At 50.4% G+C, this 18,077-nt stretch overlaps 1 protein-coding gene across 1 annotated transcript; it reads left to right on the forward strand.

Annotated features, from left to right (window-relative positions):
* Positions 1–1,685: 1,685 nt before the first annotated feature.
* LOC147689223 (uncharacterized) lies at positions 1,686–13,838 on the forward strand. The gene is made up of 10 exons (XM_086940039.1): positions 1,686–1,833; positions 1,978–3,438; positions 4,212–4,304; positions 4,679–4,783; positions 5,456–5,565; positions 5,730–5,924; positions 6,787–6,949; positions 11,507–11,672; positions 12,194–12,288; positions 13,753–13,838. Exons 1-10 carry the CDS (start codon positions 1,686–1,688, stop codon positions 13,836–13,838), a joined length of 2,622 nt encoding a protein of 873 aa, XP_086796165.1.
* Positions 13,839–18,077: the final 4,239 nt, after the last annotated feature.

The raw sequence follows: 18,077 nt of genomic DNA on the forward strand, positions 1-18,077 counted from the left end.
CAGAGCAGCCCTCAGAGGAGAGACAGAACCGACCCTCACCAGAGCAACCCTCACAGGAGAGAGACAGCACCGACCCTCACCAGAGCAGCCCACAGAGGAGAGACAACACCGACTCTCACCAGAGCAGCCCTCAGAGGAGAGACAGGACCGACCCTCACCAGAGCAGCCCTCACAGAGGAGAGACAGCACCGACCCTCACCAGAGCAGCCCTCAGAGGAGAGACAGCACCGACCCTCACCAGAGCAGCCCTCACAGAAGAGAGACAGCACCGACCCTCACCAGAGCAGCCCACAGAGGAGAGACAACACCGACCCTCACCAGAGCAGCCCTCACAGAAGAGACAGGACCGACCCTCACCAGAGCAGCCCTCACAGAGGAGAGACAGCACCGACCCTCACCAGAGCAGCCCTCACAGAGGAGAGACAGCAGCGACCCTCACCAGAGCAGCCCACAGAGGAGAGACAACACCGACCCTCACCAGAGCAGCCCTCACAGAAGAGACAGGACCGACCCTCACCAGAGCAGCCCTCACAGAGGAGAGACAGCACCGACCCTCACCCAAGGGCCCCTCAAAGAAAACGGAGGCGCGGCCCCGTGACGGAAAACAAAGCTCCCCTCCCTCGGTATGTACACACTTTGCGTCTCTGTGATACCTTCCTCTTGGGAACAGCCTGTCCACGCCTGTACCTTTCAGTGTGAGCGACCTGTCCTTGTCTCTCCACACTGCACAGCCTGTCCCTTCACAGTGCTTTACTCTGATCTATCCAGCCTGCCCCGCTCTCACTGTACACCTGTCCCATCTCCACCTGCCCGTCTCTCTGTGGCTCTCACCTCTGGTTCATATTTAACTCCTTAACTCGTTTCACCTCGTGAACTTTCACCAAATTTCAGCTCCTGTTCTCACCTCTAAGCTCCATTTTACCTCCTGCCCTAGTCTTAGTTTCACTGCCCACCCCATCTCACCCCCTGCACCCCTTTCACTGGCTGTTCTCATTTTACTACCTGTCCCTGCTCCACCTCCCCCCCGGTTCCTATCTCAATTCTGGATCGAATTCTGCCCACTGTCCCACTCTCACAAGTGTCTTCGATCACACTCACTGTCCCACTCTCACAAGTGTCTTCGATCACACTCACTGTCCCACTCTCACATGTCTTCCATCTCACCCACTGTCCCACTCCCACAAGTGTCATCGATCTCACACACTGTCCCACTCATGTCTCTTCCTTCTCACTCACTGACCCACTCTCACGTCTTCCGTCACACTCACTGTCCAACTTTCAAATGACTCTCATCTCATCCACTGTCCCTCTCTAATCTGCCTTCAATCTCACTCACTTTCCCACTCACATGTGTCTTCCATCTCACTCACTGTCCCACGCTCATACCCTGTTCCCATTTCACCTCTGTCTGATATTAAGCCTCCGCCTCCTGTCTCACCCCTGTTCCCCATCTAACCTTGTGCACCAATTTACCCACCCAGCTACCCGTCTTCGATCTCATTCTTACCCCCTACCCCTCTCACCTCCTGTCCCAATCTCACCTCTTGTTCCCTCTCACCTCCTGTTCCAATCTCACCTCTTGTTCCCTCTCACCTCCTGTCCCAATCTCACCTCTAGTTCCCTCTCACCTGTGGCTAATTTCTTATCTTTTGCCCTCTCTCCCCTCCCCAGGTCTGCCACTCAACATGGAAGGCTTCGCCTCTGTCTACTACAGTGAACCATCCGTCATGGGCTTCCTCGCCAACGTCATCAGCGCCTTCCTGGTGGCCCTACAGAACTTCTTTTCCTTCCACACCAAAGTGAACGCTGAAGGGGTGGAGAACATCCTGGCAGGTGAGTGCGGAAGCCACAGATCACACAAAGAGTTACAGGTGGCTCTGGGATAACATGCATAGGACACTTGGAGGGAGGGGGTACACACTTGCGCACCCACACACACACGCACGCGTTGTTCAATGCCTGTGTTATCTCTTGCAGGGGTCCATCTCATCCTGATTGGAGGACTGACACAGCTCATTGCAGGCTTCCTGTGCTTCCGGAAGTACGATCACCTTGGGAGCACCGCCTTTGTGGCATTCGCCGCCCTCTGGAGCAGCTACGGGGCTACACGTGTCGCCCTGGGCGCGTACCCCACCATCCACAACACCACACAAACCCTGAACATTTCTAGCAGCCAGACCATCATGGCCGCCTCCCCGCTTCCGGTTGCTGAGAGCGCAGTAGCAGGGCTGGTGGCGTACACCGCCGTCGCCTTCATCCTCTCCTTCTGCTCGGCCACCGTTAACTACGTCATGCCCTTCGTGTTTGGCGCCATCACCCTCACGCTGGTCTTCGAGGCGGTGGGGCTCTTCGGACAGTGGGCGCTGGTGGTCTCGGGGACCCTGGAGCTGCTCATCGTGTTGTTTGGTTTCTATGGCGCCACTGCTCTGCTCCTGAAGGGTCTGACCCAGAGGTACGTCCTTCCAGGCTTCGGGAACCCCTTGTTCAGCGTCTTGCTTCTGGGCTCGGCCAACAGCACCTCTTCCAGTGGCATCGGGGAGGAGACCAAGAAGAACTCCAAGTACGCGGAGCCCATGGCCTTGGGACACATCGCCGACGCGGTGGCCTCGCTCATCTTTGCCTTTTATTGCTTTGGGTACATGAAGACCTTCTACATTGGCGCCATTTGGGTCAGCATCAATGCGCTGTCCCAGCTCTGCGCCAGCTACTACAGTTACTTGAGAGAAGACGTCTACCACACCACCAAGCTTGGGCTCCACAGCCTCTTCTGGCTGCTAATGTCCTGGGAAGAGTTCATCCTCACAGTGCTCCTCACGGGGGACAATGTGGACAAGAGCCGAGCGGGCATGGTGGGGGGCTGGTTCTTTCTGGTCGCCGCTTGCATCCTCTGCCTGATGTCCCTCAACAGAGACCTCCTGGAGGTGCTGCAGAATTCATGCTTCCTCCTCCTCATGGTCTCCACCATCCACCAGATTCCACTCCTGGGATCCCATATCTTCTTCGGAGTGGTCTGCAGCATCTACACCGCCACCTCCCTCTACGCCACTTTTGCCAGCCTCATTAACTCCATCGCTGATAAGTCGCTGATCTCTACTGGACCCCAAGTGATGTCATCGGCTACGCTCCAGGACTTGCTGCTGAGCCTGAAGCGCGTCACCAGCAGGTCTAAGGAGGGCCAGGAGGTCAGCACCACCAGATGCCAGCTCCCTGATGCCCTCTTCTTCTTCTGCAATGGCCTGGCATCACTCTCTGCCATCCAGGGGTCCCTCAGTGACCCCACCAGAGCCCACCTCTCCATCCCTTGGGTGCTGATCCCCGGCGCTCTCTTCCAGTTGTACGTCTGCAGGATCGTGGTCCAGAGAGGGCGAAGATTTGGGTCGGTCCTACCATTCTTTTACGCTGCTGTATGGGCCACATGGGCGTGGCTACGACTCGCAGGTAACTTATGATCTCCTAATCTTTACAATGTGTAAAATGTATTCACAAAAGTCCTAGGGATCCAGTGTCATGAAGCTTCTGAGTGGTTTAGATCCTCAGGCACACCAGTAGGGGCAGTGGGGGATGTATATTTCTGGTTATTGGTTTCATTTGGAGCAGCCATGCATGCAGGTAGTTTCTTGATGACATCACATGCATTCTTTGTCTGACTGGGGGGCCCTTGTGACCTGATGAAGTACCTGGGAGGGGTCATATGTGATGGCTGCCAGGTGGGGGCCAAATGGTTGAAGAGGAGGTGGCCACTAGGAGGGGACTAATGACTTATGGAACCATTAATAGGTCTGGATAAACTATTGATAAACTATTGTTGATAATCCAGGTGTGGGAAGAACTAAAAGGCATGAATATCATTGTTCAAATAACTGGTCATTTCTTGTACCCTGGGGCATATTTACCAGAATGTAATTTTCGCTTGTCTTCTGACTCATGCGAGAAAACGCCTTATACTGGGATAAGGAGCTCAGGGAAGTGTGTATCAAGAAATCGGGGCGCACCTGTTCAGGGTGGGGAGGAAGATACAGTTTTGCACATCATCAAAAGTCAACATCCAGCCCCATGATTGGCTGTTAGATGATCGAGGTGTTGACAGTATATGGTCCTCTCCATCTCTTGTCTCTGCTCCTGGCCCTCTCCTGCCTTTGAAGGAAGAGCTCCTTCCTGTGTTCTGTTTCATCCATGACTAACCCTCTGCCCCCCTCCTCTTCCCTCTCCAGGTCCCCTGCTGAATATCCACGTCGACAGTTATGGTGCATTCACTGTTGGTGCCGTCACCTTCCTGGTCATCAATGTCTTCCTGATATCCTTGGGTAAGTCTCTCCAGATACCGAGGTCCATTCATCCCTCTGTTGAATCCTTGCGGCCCAGGTGGCCTAGAGCGTCTGACCTTGCCATACTGCCATATGAACCTTATGAAGATCGATTCAAGATGTTTAATCACTCTCTCTTCTAAGAGAAGAGGTATAGCCCGGAACAGGTACTATACCTTGGGAAACATAGTCATTTTTAAAACGTTCCGGCTGCAGTGGGTATAGGCCGGAGTCTGTCCCTCGATGGTCCATATGGACAGTTCAGGGGCATCGTAGCGTCCTCATCTAAAGACTTAAACAACTGCGAACCCCGCTGACCTCTGAAATATGTCATTTCCGGCCTCTGACGCCATCTTGTTCTGCTTGTTCCACAGTCGCCTATGCCAACGTGGTGCTGGTGCTGCTCGCGCTGCTGATGGAGGCGGCGATGGTCTGTTTCCTGCTCTTCACCTTGGAATGCATGCCCCTCGCGCTCGAGAGTAAGTGGACGCCTTGACTGTGGGTTCCTCTTGTGTGTTAATGCATGTCAGTGATCTCTAAAGGGTTAATAAACAGGCAATATCGATCAAGTGCCATCCCGAGTCCAAATGCCATGTGGTGGGGGCTAAAGGGAAGTGGTCTGTAGAAAGGACTGGAGTGCGCCTGACAAGCCTGTGCTTCTGAAGGGCTGTGGGGGGTGAACAGTCAGTTACGTGTCAGACTCTGCTAGAGTTGGTCTCTTCAAGGCAAGGTGGGCTGGAATGGAGTCAGTCACAAACCTGACATGTGTCTAGTTCTCTGCCAGACCTCCACGTGTCTTAGTTTCTGTACCTGTCTCTCCACTGCTGCCTTAACATCACCTTCTTATAATACGAAGAGTTGAGGTGAGCCCGATAACACTAGGAACCAGGATAATTAAGTATAAACCAAGATAGGAGTTCCTGTACCAGTTTAAATGTTTTACCACACTTAATTTCGTACAGACAGAAAATTAGTAAAAAGTAATCTGTCTTATGTTTTTATTTTATTGCCTTGGGTGGCATTTCCCTTCTTGAAATCCCTCCTGAAGGGAACCCCGTCTTGGTTTAACATTAACTTGATCAGCACACTTGTCTCTTTTGTTGATTTTATGAACATTATGTCTAATTTTCCCCTCTTTGTGTTACTTTCAGTCACTATATTGTCCGTCTTCAGTGTCGTCTGTATCTACGGAGCGGCGGCATCTCTTGGAAACTGCATTTTCAGCAAGGACCTAATTCCCATGGGACCCTCTTTCTTCAAGGTACAGTGATAAGTGCATGCAATATGTTACGATCACTATTCTTTCCGATATGTATTTCAAATATAAGTCCATCTCTGTCCTCTAACTCTGTGATGTGCATGTGCTGCTCAAAGGCAGCTGTAGATGGCGCTGTCTCACTCCTTGTCTGCTCTCTGTCTTTTTAGGAAACGAAGTCAGAGGAGAAAGTTGAGGCGTCCGACTCCTGCGTGTGCCCCGATTCCTATCGCACCGGCAGTCTAAGGACCATCGCCGCCCTGCTGGACAAGGGTGGGGTGTGCGGGGTCCCCACAGACACGGTCTACGCGCTGGCGGCCTCCTACAAACACCCCGAGGCCATCCAGAAGATTTACACCATCAAGGTGAGCACCGAGGGGCGGACTTCCAGCGGAATTTACCGAGTCCGAGACAGATGCTCTGTCATTGAAGAATAAGGGACCCCTTTTACCAGAACAGTTAGAAATCACCCTGTGTGCGGAGACATTGTCATGGAAACGTCAGGGTGAAACCATTCTGCAGGGGTGTGATTACCATGGTGATACCAGCCTGGAGTATGTATAGTTGGAAATATTGACATGGAAATTACAGGGCAAAACCATTCTGCAGGGGTGTGATTACCATGGCGATACCAGCCTGGAGTATGTATATATAGAGATATTGTCATGGAGACGTCAGGGTAAAACCATTCTGCAGGTGCGGGGTTACCATGGTAATATCTGCATAGAAAGTTCCAGTGTCAAAACTTAGTTAATTATTGGAAGCAGCCAGGGTACTTGTTATCAGATCATCCTGTGCAGAGAGTGCTGGATGGGGGTGATAAGGGAGCCGAGGGCTCAGCCCACGCATGGCCTCAGGAGAAAATCCTGCTTCGGGGCCAGAAGTGACCAATTAGAATCTATCACATGCACAAGAAAGATGCTAATGCCCCAGAGCACACAGCGAGTCTGCGTTCTCAGACTATGAACCCACTGTGCAGATTCCAAAGCACTGACTTCTGTGGCCAGTGTCTGTCCGCTGTAGGTCATTACAAGGTCCCACAGGCTTTTAACTTGTACAATCTCTTGGCTAGCACTAGAGACATTTAGTTTATTTTCAGAGGTGGTGTGACTGGGTCTAAGCTCATTTTTAGGTATCACGTGACCCTGCACAGAATGTCTGAAGGTCATGACCTCCCTCTTCTCTCTCTAAACCAATCATTTCTCCCCTCTCTTACATCCTCTGCAGGACCGACCCCTGGAGAAGCCCATCTGTATCTGCATCTCCCACCTGGACCAGCTGCGGGCCGTGAGACCCCCCTTCAGCCCCCTGCTGTGGGACTTCATGGGGAGCGTCTACCCTGGGGGTGTCAGCTGCATTGTCCAGAAGGGGGAGTGGCTGAAGAGGATGGGTGAGTGTGACCTCTTCTGCATGGTCTGTTTCTTTCTCCAAAGAGGGGTGGGCTGGGGAGGGTAGAGGGGTGAGGGCTACACATGCCAGAAGTTGTGCCTGGGGACGTTCAGGGGTGGGCCACTTCATATAAGTGCTGCTTGTCTAGATCATGCTTCATTCACCCCGCACCCCCAATGTGTACCGACCCACATCTCATGCAGGTATTACACCCACCTGTCACTCCATTCACCCCCCCCCAATGTCTATAGACTCCCAACTCTTGTAGGTATTGTTTGAATGTATTACACTCCATTCATGCCCCAATGTCTACAGACCCCTTCTCATGTACCCATTGCATGCACATATCAAAGTCCAGTCACCCCTTTAATGTGTGCAGACCCCCACTCATGCAGGTATTACTTGCACATTCACCCCCAATGCGTACAGAACCCCCATCTCATGTACCCATTGCATGTACATATCAGGGTCCAGTGACCCCCATTCTGTGTACAGTCCAACATCTCATGTAGTTATTGCATGTGCATATGAGGGTCCAGTGACCTCCATTCTGTGTACAGACCCCTGTCGCATGTAGCTATTGCATATACATATCAGGGTCCAGTCACCCCTTTAATGTGTACAGACCCCTGTTATGCAGGTATTGCATGTATATTCACCCTCCTGATGTCTACAGACTCCCGGCTCATGTCACTGTTGCATGTCCATATCAGGGTCCAGTGACCCCCATTCTGTGTACAGTCCAACATCTCATGTAGTTATTGCATGTGCATATCAGGGTCCAGTGACCTCCATTCTGTGTACAGACCCCTGTCGCATGTAGCTATTGCATATACATATCAGGGTACAGTCACCCCATTTATGTCTACAGATTCTAATCTCATGCCGGTATTACATGCACATTCACCCCTAAACCCCACAGACCCCCCATCTCAAGTACCCATTGCATGTACATATCAGGGTCCAGTGACCCCCCATTCTGTGTACAGGCCCCTAACTCATGCAGCTGTTGGTTGTTTAGACCACACTCCTTACACAGTTCTTATATAAGTATTTGCATTAACTTCTGGTTTTCTTGTAAGGTCTCAGGCTCTTCAGTTCATCAGCTGGATCTGTGCAGCTCTGTATAAACACAAATACATATATTGCATAGTGTCCTTTGTTTCAAGTAACCATCATTCCACATTTATGCAGCAATATATTGATGCTGAGTCGTTTCCTGTTTTGTGTGTGTAGCTTCTTAGATGCTGTTTTACTTTGCATTCTGGTATTTGTAGTCCAGCATTTGTAATGAAAAACAAACTGAATCAGAACTCAGTTGAAAACATTATGGGACAGATTCCTTCTCTTCCATGAGACAACACAGGGGCTCTTGTCTGTTTGGACTGGAGATCCAACTCTAAATCTAAATGTGGCCATGTCAGTGCCAGGCCAGGCAGGCGCAGTGGCGTAACGCATAATGATGGCGCCCCCTACAGAGTGTAAGGAGGAGCCCCTTAGTCTCCCATATCTCACAGATATTCATTGGCTATTGGCTAAATGGGCCCACCTAAAGCTTTTGGGGTCTCTGATGTCTTTGGGGCCACCTGCGCCGCAGAGGCTCCGGGGGCCTGTGTTAGTCCCCTGCCCCGGCGGCCTTACATCAGTGAATAGTAGAGCAGGAGGCGCGATGGAAGCCAAGCTACGGCCTGGCCCTCCCTGGCCCAAACCACCAATGGGAGAAACAACAGAGAGTGCCCATGCCAGGTGATTCTTCCTACACTACTGGAGTTGTTGAACTCCTCGATAGTGACCAGCACAGTTCCACTAACATGGAAACATGCCAGGGTTCGAGCACTCTTGAAAAAAACCTCACCTCGATCCTGCCAACCTCAACAACTATCGCCCTATCTCACTGCTCCCCTGGGCAAGCAAAATCCTCGAAAAACACATTAACACCTCCGTAAACAGGTTTTCGAGAGCAACCACCTGCTTGACATCACCCAAACGGGCTTCCGTCCCAAGCATGGTACGGAGACGGCGTTGGTGGGAGTCACAGAGGAAGCAAGGCGGATCCTAGATCAAGGGGGATCAGTGGCAGTGATCCTCCTTGACCTGAGCGCTGCCTTTGACACGGTGAACCACAAAATCCTCCTTCACCACCTCCTGAGCTTGGGAATTTCAGGAGAAGCCCTGGCTTGTCTCAAGTCCTTTTTAAAAGACCGTACATTCCGAGTCTTCGAAGGAGCCTCAGTCTCCTCAAGCAAGCCTGTGGGGTGCCGCAGGGCTCCTCTCTAAGCCCCACGCTTTTCAACGCATACATGAGACCACTGGCTGAGATTGTTCGTCCGCATGGTATTAAGAACGTTACCTATACGGACGACACCCAGCTAGTGGTCTCCCTTGCGCACAAGAACAGTCAGCATGCACAGACCAGCTTGATTCCCTGTCTGGAACAGGTAAAGAGCTGGATGACGAAGTCATGCTTAAAGCTCAATGGGGATAAAACCGAGCTTATGCTCCTCGGCCCCTCAGCCCCCTCCACCATAGAGCTACTGTGGCCCCCCAGCTTAGGTGCCCCCCCTACACCCAGAGACAACATAAAAAGCCTTGGAATATGGCTAGACAAATCCCTGACATTCAACACACAAGTCACCAAACCATCAGCAACATGCTTTGGTCTGATCAGGATGATGAAAAAAATCCTCCCACTTCTCCCCTTCGAGGCAAAACAGGTAGTCATCCAGGGTCTAATTCAGTCCTGTATTGACTTCAGCAAGGCCCTGTATTTAGGGGCACCTGAATACTGCCTGAACAAACTTCAGCGGATCCAAAACTGTGCAGCCCGCACACTGCTTGGAATCCCCCGCAGAAACCCTATAGGCCCTGGCCTAAAAACTCTGCACTGGCTCCCCGTTAGGGAAAGAATTAAGTTCAAGGCCATGTGCATCACCCACCAAGCCTTTTGGAAATCCGGCCCTGCGGTCAATCATTCTCTGGTCACTCCTCACCACCCCAAGAAAGAGCTTCGCTCCTCCAAAGCCTTCCTAGCCGCTGTCCCACAGATACGAAGATCCAGGGCAGGAGGCCGTTCTTTCTCCTACAACTCATCCAAGCTGTGGAACTCTCTCCCCCTCCATTTAAGGTCCAATCCCAATTTACTAACCTTTCGCAAACAATTAAAAACCTTTCTTTCTAACTAAAAATAACCTACCCCCCCAGTGATCTACTTCAGCAGAAGGTTCATTCTATTCACTAGCGCCTGGAAGCCTCAGGGCAGCTGTTCGCGCTCTATAAAAATTCTTTTCATTTCATTTCATTTCATGCTTGGGGTGTGGCAGGGTTTGGAAGAGGTCCCTTGTGACTTAATAATAATCACTTTTCTGTCGTAATAATGACATTGAAATAACAAGCATTGGCACCATCAATAGGTCTGACATTAATGAACTAATGCAAGCAAGCTGCATTTGTGATTTTACTTTTCTCCATTTATTACCACTTTAAAGCTAGCCCTATTGACTTTACCAGAGCATGCCTGCTTTAAAGAGTTGGACTGTGCACCATTATATATTGTGTGTCTGAGAGTGTATGCATGTGTGTTTGTGTAAACATATAAATATATGTGACTCTTGCACAGGTCCTGAGTAAAACATTAAATACACCCTGCAGCAATGACAAATCAAAACAAAGAAGGGTTATTTTTTGTATTCTGTGCATGCATGAGATACATAATTTATTGTGTGATGAGTCAATGCACTTTGCTGTTGTAAAATTGTCCCTAATGCAGGCAGGCTGATACACTAAACAGCAATAAAATTAGGATGACATGAGGGATAAATACTTTCTGGTTGGAGACTATTGTAAACAATTTATAACAATGTGTCTTGCCGACAGCTGGACTGTCAAGACAGAACAAACCAATGTGTGCATGTTTCTCACAGTTTGTAATACTTTCGTAGTAGCACAAGTTCTTTCATACTAAATGTACAAATGTCTGTCCACTGCACAACCAGTGAAATCATGTTTCCAAGGACCTCAATTAAGTGTCGGTGTTCCGAAGCGAAACCATTCAAACATCAGCTCAAATTAAGCACTGTCATCTGCAGGCCTGCCAGCTCCAATGGTGCCACCGTGTGACCCACCACATCGGCTCCCTTCACACGGTCATCCGGTGAGGAGCCGATATCACACGGTGACAGAGAAACACGCTGGAATCCACTTAAACTGTGCATGTCCAGCTTGCTCCGGAGGCTTTGAACTACCCCCGCCATTAAGGAGTGTGAAAACACCACAGGACATCAGCAACAGCCTCAAGCAAGCTTTCTATTGGAGGAGAGGGCTTGGGGCAGGGCGGAGCCAGAAGCACCTCTTAGGCACTTCTAGGCACGAGGCTCCACCCCTCCAAGGCACTGACATTATGGTGAAAATGCTGCTTTAGTTGTTAGGGCTGCATCTGGTGGAATTGCTATACAGCACCTCAGTTAAGGATGCAGAGTAAATAAATACAGTCAAACACAAATGCTCACTCCCTCACACCTGGCATGTTGCGGATTAATTTTGTTATTTTCTCCTCCTGCAGGAGTTGGACCAGCTTATGACATTGTGGGCACCAAAGACTCCATCATGATCCGAGTGCCGGACCACACTATCTCTGCCCACCTGACCGACATGACCGGCCCTCTGGCCATCACATCTGCCAATCCCAGCGGGGAGTGTGATAGCACCCACCATGACATGGTCATCTCGTGAGTACACACTCAGAACAGGGGTTGGATTCAGGAAAAGGGTGTGACTGGACCTTCTGTGGATGTGATGGTGCCTGGGGTTTGAGAGTTACTAGATGGCTGCTAGGGGCTGAGGGCAGGGGCAAGGGTTGCTGAGGGCGTGAGCTGAAGATTCTGAAAGGTTAAAGGAAAAGCGTAGGAGTATTGATGGGTGATGTGCTACTTTGAATGAGTTCTGTTTTTTTAAGGATTGGGCTAGCGTTGAGCGTTACTTGGTGTCTTCTGAATGGTGGGTGGTTTACTGGTTCTATTGAAAGGTGAAGGAAGGGGTAACAGTGTTTGTGATATCACAGCTATATGTAAGGGTGTTTGAGATGCTTGGCATAAGCCTATATGTGGGCGCATTAAACACAGGTGTGTTTGACCGGTTGAGGTCAGGTAGATGTTTGCCAGCCTGCAGCTTCCCCTCAATCCCCAGCACCTGAGCCTTTGTCGATGATTACTTTAAATTAGTGATTTTGTATTTCCTCTCTGTGTTCCAGGCGTCTTCGACACAAGCTGGAGGGGGTGCTGTGTGATGGCGACTCCTACGAGATGGTGGGCTCCACGGTGGTGAACTGTCTGAGGATAGACGAAGGTGGGTCTCAACCAATGCTTGTTTCTGTTTCATCTCTCCCCCTGCTATTCCCAAAGTAGACTCAGGAGCATCCATGGATGTGAACAGAGTGCTCTGCTCCCCACCCCCCCTCCCCACCCACCAAACACCTGCCATGAGATTTGGGAAACACCAGTCCTGGTCCAGTGCATTCCTGGTGTCCAAGGCAGACAGGCCTACAAAGCCCACAATGAAGGGACAGCTGAAGCATGAAAGGGGCCAGAATGAATGTGTAACTAAAAGATGCACTATATTGAGCCCCTGAGGAAAACTCCAAGCGCTTGGTATAAGTTTGCAGGGATGCCACCTGAGTTTTCCTACCTGTGCCGACTCCTGACCCCCACTTTCAAATTAACAAGCCTTTCTCTTTATCATTAGTCTGCACCATTGGTGTAAAATGTTGCATAATTTGTTTCACAAAATTTTGCAAAAATTACATAAACGGTTGGAAAGTGAGGATATGTATGGCTATCTCTTCTTTCTCCATTTATATACGGATCAGATGTATGAGGATAAAACATTTTTTTTTTTAATTACATGAACGGTGTAAAATGTGGTTGCATGAAAATTTCATGGTGGTTAGTACATACTGCACATTAAAAAGTCCCATTAGATACTGGCAGACGACTTAGACAAAAATGTTTCTTACGGAGACATTTTATGCTCAAAGCCGTCTGCACTGATGAAGAAATGATGCAAATTTCCTAACGCAAATTTGGCAAATTTTGGAATAGTAATTAAAAATTCACCCAAACTTAGTCAGCACATGGACCCAGAGCCTCCCTCAGTAAGACAATATCCCTCAAGGTGGGATCTTTATATTCCTCCAACTCATCGTTCTTTCTCGGGGACAATCCTACCCTGCCGGAGTTACGCGATACTGAAGGTTCTTACTCTGATCCCATCTGAAAATAGAGACGTCGGAATCGCAGATTTATGAAACATTGACGTACACAAATATACACAAATGTCTCTTTAAAGAGCATTCGACCTGTTAAAAGTTCCTAATTCCAGTGAGACTCGCATCCTAATCATAGGAATACAGAGTTAACTTACTATTCAATCTCCTATCTGAGTTTATTGGCCAAGTGCTTGATAGTGAGTTTACTGCTGGTCGACATTTTTGTAGGGAGACAGTTTTGTGTGGAAGATATTTTGGCCGTGGAAGTTTTTGAGTCTGTGTTTTAGCAGTTTGTTGTTTCCATGATATCCCACCCTGCCCCAGCCATTCAATGTCTCCTTGAGGGCGCAGACCCATGCTTTCTCCTGTCGGTATATGCCATGTGAGAGGGCGGCCCCACCTGTACTCCTTCACCCATTGGTTCCTGAGGGGCCAATCCCCAATGTGCTCATTATGCTTGTCTCCTCCCCTCCCTCTGCTGCTCACAGACCTCAGACCTGTCCACACTCTCTCAATCTCATGCTGTTGTGCTTCTTTCTTTCCAGGGATCCTGAGCATCGTGAGGGAGGGCTGCGTCCCCACCACCCACATCATGCAGACGTTCGAGCGCGTGAAGAACGCGCAGGTGTGAGGCTCCCACGTGCTACGACCAGTCTTGTTCTACTGACCACAGCAGCATCCACACAAGACCTGAGCCAGCTGCCATTTGCACTTTATTAACCGGAAATGGAAGCATCACAATCTGAGGCCGTATATCCGCATCGAGACTGGGCCGAAAGGAAGACATTACCAGAACAGACTTACAGACCGCAGTGGAGTCGGACATTCTTACAGACAGCTCACAATACTTTTTTGTCATCATACTTCATTTGGATTGATAGGCAGATGTTTTCTACCCTTCACTCTCCAACAAGGCATTGACCTGAAAGTCAGTGCTTGATGATGTGTACAGCGACAGATCCTCGATTCCACGCCCCTCAGGATGCACGGGCACAGATCCAATGTATATATACTGTTGCATTCTGTTTGCGTTCTTTGCTTGAATATTATATTTTACCCTCTGTCCTTTTAATTTAATTTTAATGTAATGCTGATATCGATATTGATGATAAATTCTATTTATTTTGGTACTCTGAGGATGTCTGGTCCGGTCAGATCTCACCAGACTCGTGTGACAGAATACTGCAGAGACAGAGATCTCATATTGTTACAACCACAACTATTGGCTTCACTGGATGGTGCCGGCCACCAATCGAGAGAGCTTCAAGAATCACTGACAGAAGTTTTTCCGTCCCAGTGACCTACACATAGTATTTAAGTTATTTAATATATTGGAGTTTGTATTTATTGAAATAAAATTGCCCTTAAAAAGAAACTGTCTTTTCTCTTTGATGCCAGGGGGACCCATAGCATGAATCCTCCTGTGTTGCAGCTGTGAAAGAAAGGTGTCATGTGTGTGTGAGTGTGTGTGTGTGTGCATTTTTTTTTGATAAGCACATTTTATTGATTTTAAAAACTTGTAAACAATTCAGCCAATACACGGTAATAATCAGTATAAATTCATTCACACAAGCACTGTACTCCCCAATCACGATCCCCATAAAAGAACACAGCCGAAATTCGGAATCAGGTTAGTCAAGACCCTCCACAGTCCCCAACCACTTCATCCACACTTTACAGTATTTCCTGACACACCCCTTGGTGTTTTAAAGGGCCTTTTCTTGGGTTGCACACCAGTCTACCCCTCTTCGCCACCGCTCTAGGTTAGGAGGGTCGGGGCTTATCCAGGCCACCGCAATGTCCCTCTTGGCCACCATCATAGCGTTGTTAAAAAACAGCTTGTCATTCCTGGACCCATCCAGCCCATCAGTGAGCCCCAGCAAGAAATGACGCGGGTCATGAGGAACCTCCTAGCCCAATACCTCCATTAGCTCCTCTTCAATCGATCCCCAGAACTGCCCCAAGCGGGGGCACAACCATACCAAGTGGAGGAAGTCAGCCGGGGCATGGTTACATCTTGCACGCAATGCGTCTGGGCACAAACCCGCTTGATGCATGCGCAGGGGAGTGAGATACGCAGCGTGTAAATAGTAGAGCTGAATCAGCTTGAGTTTGGCGGAGAAGGTGACTGTTCTGGGGGCCATAAGGGTATCACGCCAGTCTGCCTCGTCAAGGGGGCCCACCCTGTCCACCCATTAATCCCTCAATTTGTCTAGGGACGTGGGAGTGTTGTTAATTAGGGTGCAGTAAATACGGGAGACCCCCCCTACCTAAGTCTCCCATCATCGTCTGCGCCGCAGTAGGGCTGTATTCGGGGAGCCACGTGTCGCCCGTGATGTGTTTGTGGAGGGCATGTCTCAACTGCAAATATTTATAAAACTTGGACGAGTGTAGGGAGTAGCAAGTTTGGAGCTCCTGGAAGAACAACATATGGCCCTTTGCCTATACGTCCCCTAGCTGGGAGATACCAATAAGATCCCAATCTTTAAACCCCTGCAACCCACTAACCTCCCGAAGCCAAGCGCCCTGCCACAGGGGAGTACATTGGGTCAACTTCCCCATCCACGTGGTGTGGCGGAGCGAGGCCCGCCATGCCAACAACACAGAGTGCGTCACATCAGGCAATCGGGTCGGAATGGGTTACCCGTACAGTATGGCTTGGATGTTCGTAAGCCCCAGCTCACACAATTCAAGCCTGTAGGCTGGGTCCGACCAGCCCCGATTGAACCAGTCACAGACAACTAGTAGGCGTACCGCCAAGAAGAACAGGTACAGGTGCGTCATCCCCATGCCGACAGAGCCACTCAGACCCGTCCTCCGCTCCAGAGAAATTTGGGGATTAGACTATCCAGTTCCCTGAACCAAGCCTTGGAGAAACAGAAGGGAGTATTCTGTAAGACGTAAAGGAACCTGGGGAGGATCATCATTTTAAACAGGGCCGCCCTCCCCAGGGGTTTCAGAGGCAGCTTCTTGTCTAACGGGGCCACATTGAGCGACCATCCCAGCTCGGGAAGAAGGGTGATCCAAATCCCCAGATATTTAAAAGACTGCCTCCGGAGTGGTATGGCAGACTGCCAATGGAAGCACTCTCTAGAGAGATGAAGGGGGACCAACACAGACTTCCCAGGGTTTAGCCGCAATCCTTAGGCCTGCGTGAAGGCATGCAGGATCTGGAGACACTGGGGCCCGGAGGAGGCGGGGTCGGACAGGAAGATAAGAACATCGTCCGTGTATAATGCAATCTTGTCCGTGTCCGTATTGGGCCGCTCCCATTCACGGAGGCGGTCTTCAGCTCGCACCAGGGACGCCAAGGGCTTCATCGCCAGGGCAAATAGCACAGGAGAAAGGGGGCATCCCTGCCTAGTGCCCCTGGCAATGGGAAAGGCCTCGGACAGTACCCCGTTAACCAAGACTCTCGCTCTCGGGTGGGTCTACAGGACCTGAACCAAAGAGCGGAAGTAGGGCCCGAACCCCATCTCGGTCAGCACGCCTCGCATGTATGTCCAGTCCGCCGAATCGGAAGCTTTTTTGAAGTCCATAGACAGGAATGCCAAGTATGGGGTAAGCAGGTGCCGATTTTCCAGAGCCAGCTGAAGCCTTCGGAGGCAGTGGCGGGTCCCCCGCTGAGGCATGAACCCGCATTAATCCGGTTGCACCAATGAGGCCAAATAGGGTTTCAGCCGTTGGGCCAGAATGGTGGCATAAAGCTTAATTTCGGTATTAAGGAGGGATATGGGGCTGTACTCTGCACACAGTCGGGAGGGAGGCTGGGACTTCGGGAGAACCACAATGGTGGTGATATATGCCTCCGGTGGAAACAAACCTTTCTCCACAGTTTCTTTAAATAAATTAGCGAGGTGGGGTGCTAGGGTGCCTCGGTACGCCGCGTAATACTCCTGCGGAAGGCCATCCAGACCCGGGCTTTTACCCTGGGAAAACAGGGTGATCGCCTCCTCAATTTCCTTCAAGGAGAAGGGGCGCTCTAGATCCTTCTGGGCTGCTGGCTCCAGCCTGGGGAGGCACACCCCACCCCGGTCAAGGAGGGCAGCAACGGTCAGCCCGGGGGGTTGCGCAGTGTACAGCTTCCGATAATAAGCAGCAAAGGTATTTGCCAGTGCCACAGGAGCGCATTGCACCACTCCAGCTACATCCGCCACCTCTGGGATAATACAGTTTGCCCTCGGGTATGTGGCCAACCTGTGCAAGATCGCACTGTTCTTGTCCCCCCAGCCGTAAACTCTTGCTACCGAGGACCTCCAAAGGAGCTTGGCCGCATCCAGGGATAATTGCTTATTGTTGTCCCGGATGAGGGCCAATTGTCGGTTCTGAGCAGCATCCTCTGACGTGGATAGTAGCTGTTCCAAGCGAAGCGCCTGCACTTCCTTGGACGAGATCTCTTGCTGCTGTGATTGTCTCTGGAATTTAAGCTGCCGTTTTGTAAAACCCCTTATGGTCGCCTTCCCAACCTCCCACGGGATACCCGTATAGGCTACCGATCCCTCGTTGGTAGCAAAGTATCTTATAAGCTCTTTCCCTACCTCCTTCTTAAAATCTATATCCTGGAGAAACAAGGCATTCGTCCTCCATGTTTGGCGGGCCGGAAGAGGGGGGGCCCTGAGCTAAGGAGTATCGAGGAGTGGTCGGAAATGCCTCTCGGGAGGATCCGGACGTCAGCAATCTGTGAAAAGTCTGGCGCGGGCACAAAGATCGCATCTATGCGCGCTTGTGTTTGGTGAGCCGCGGAGGTGTGTGTAAATTGGATGCTGCGTGGGTGCCATGTGCACCATGCATTCCAAAGCCCCAGAGACTCAGACCAGTTTCGCAGTTGTTTCGCACTCGCCACCCGAGCGGCAGATGGGGATCCCGATGC

This window comes from Lissotriton vulgaris, chromosome 10, assembly GCF_964263255.1.
Source record: "Lissotriton vulgaris chromosome 10, aLisVul1.2, whole genome shotgun sequence".
Taxonomy (NCBI): Eukaryota; Metazoa; Chordata; class Amphibia; order Caudata; family Salamandridae; genus Lissotriton; species Lissotriton vulgaris.

Bases quoted from the DNA above. Each gene is read 5' to 3' on its own strand.
- LOC147689223 (XM_086940039.1), top strand. From the start codon at position 1,686: ATGGAAGGCTTCGCCTCTGTCTACTACAGTGAACCATCCGTCATGGGC. The intron at 3,439-4,211 runs GTAACTTATGAT...TTCCCTCTCCAG, and splicing joins GGCGTGGCTACGACTCGCAG to GTCCCCTGCTGAATATCCAC. The intron at 6,950-11,506 runs GTGAGTGTGACC...CTCCTCCTGCAG, and splicing joins GGAGTGGCTGAAGAGGATGG to GAGTTGGACCAGCTTATGAC.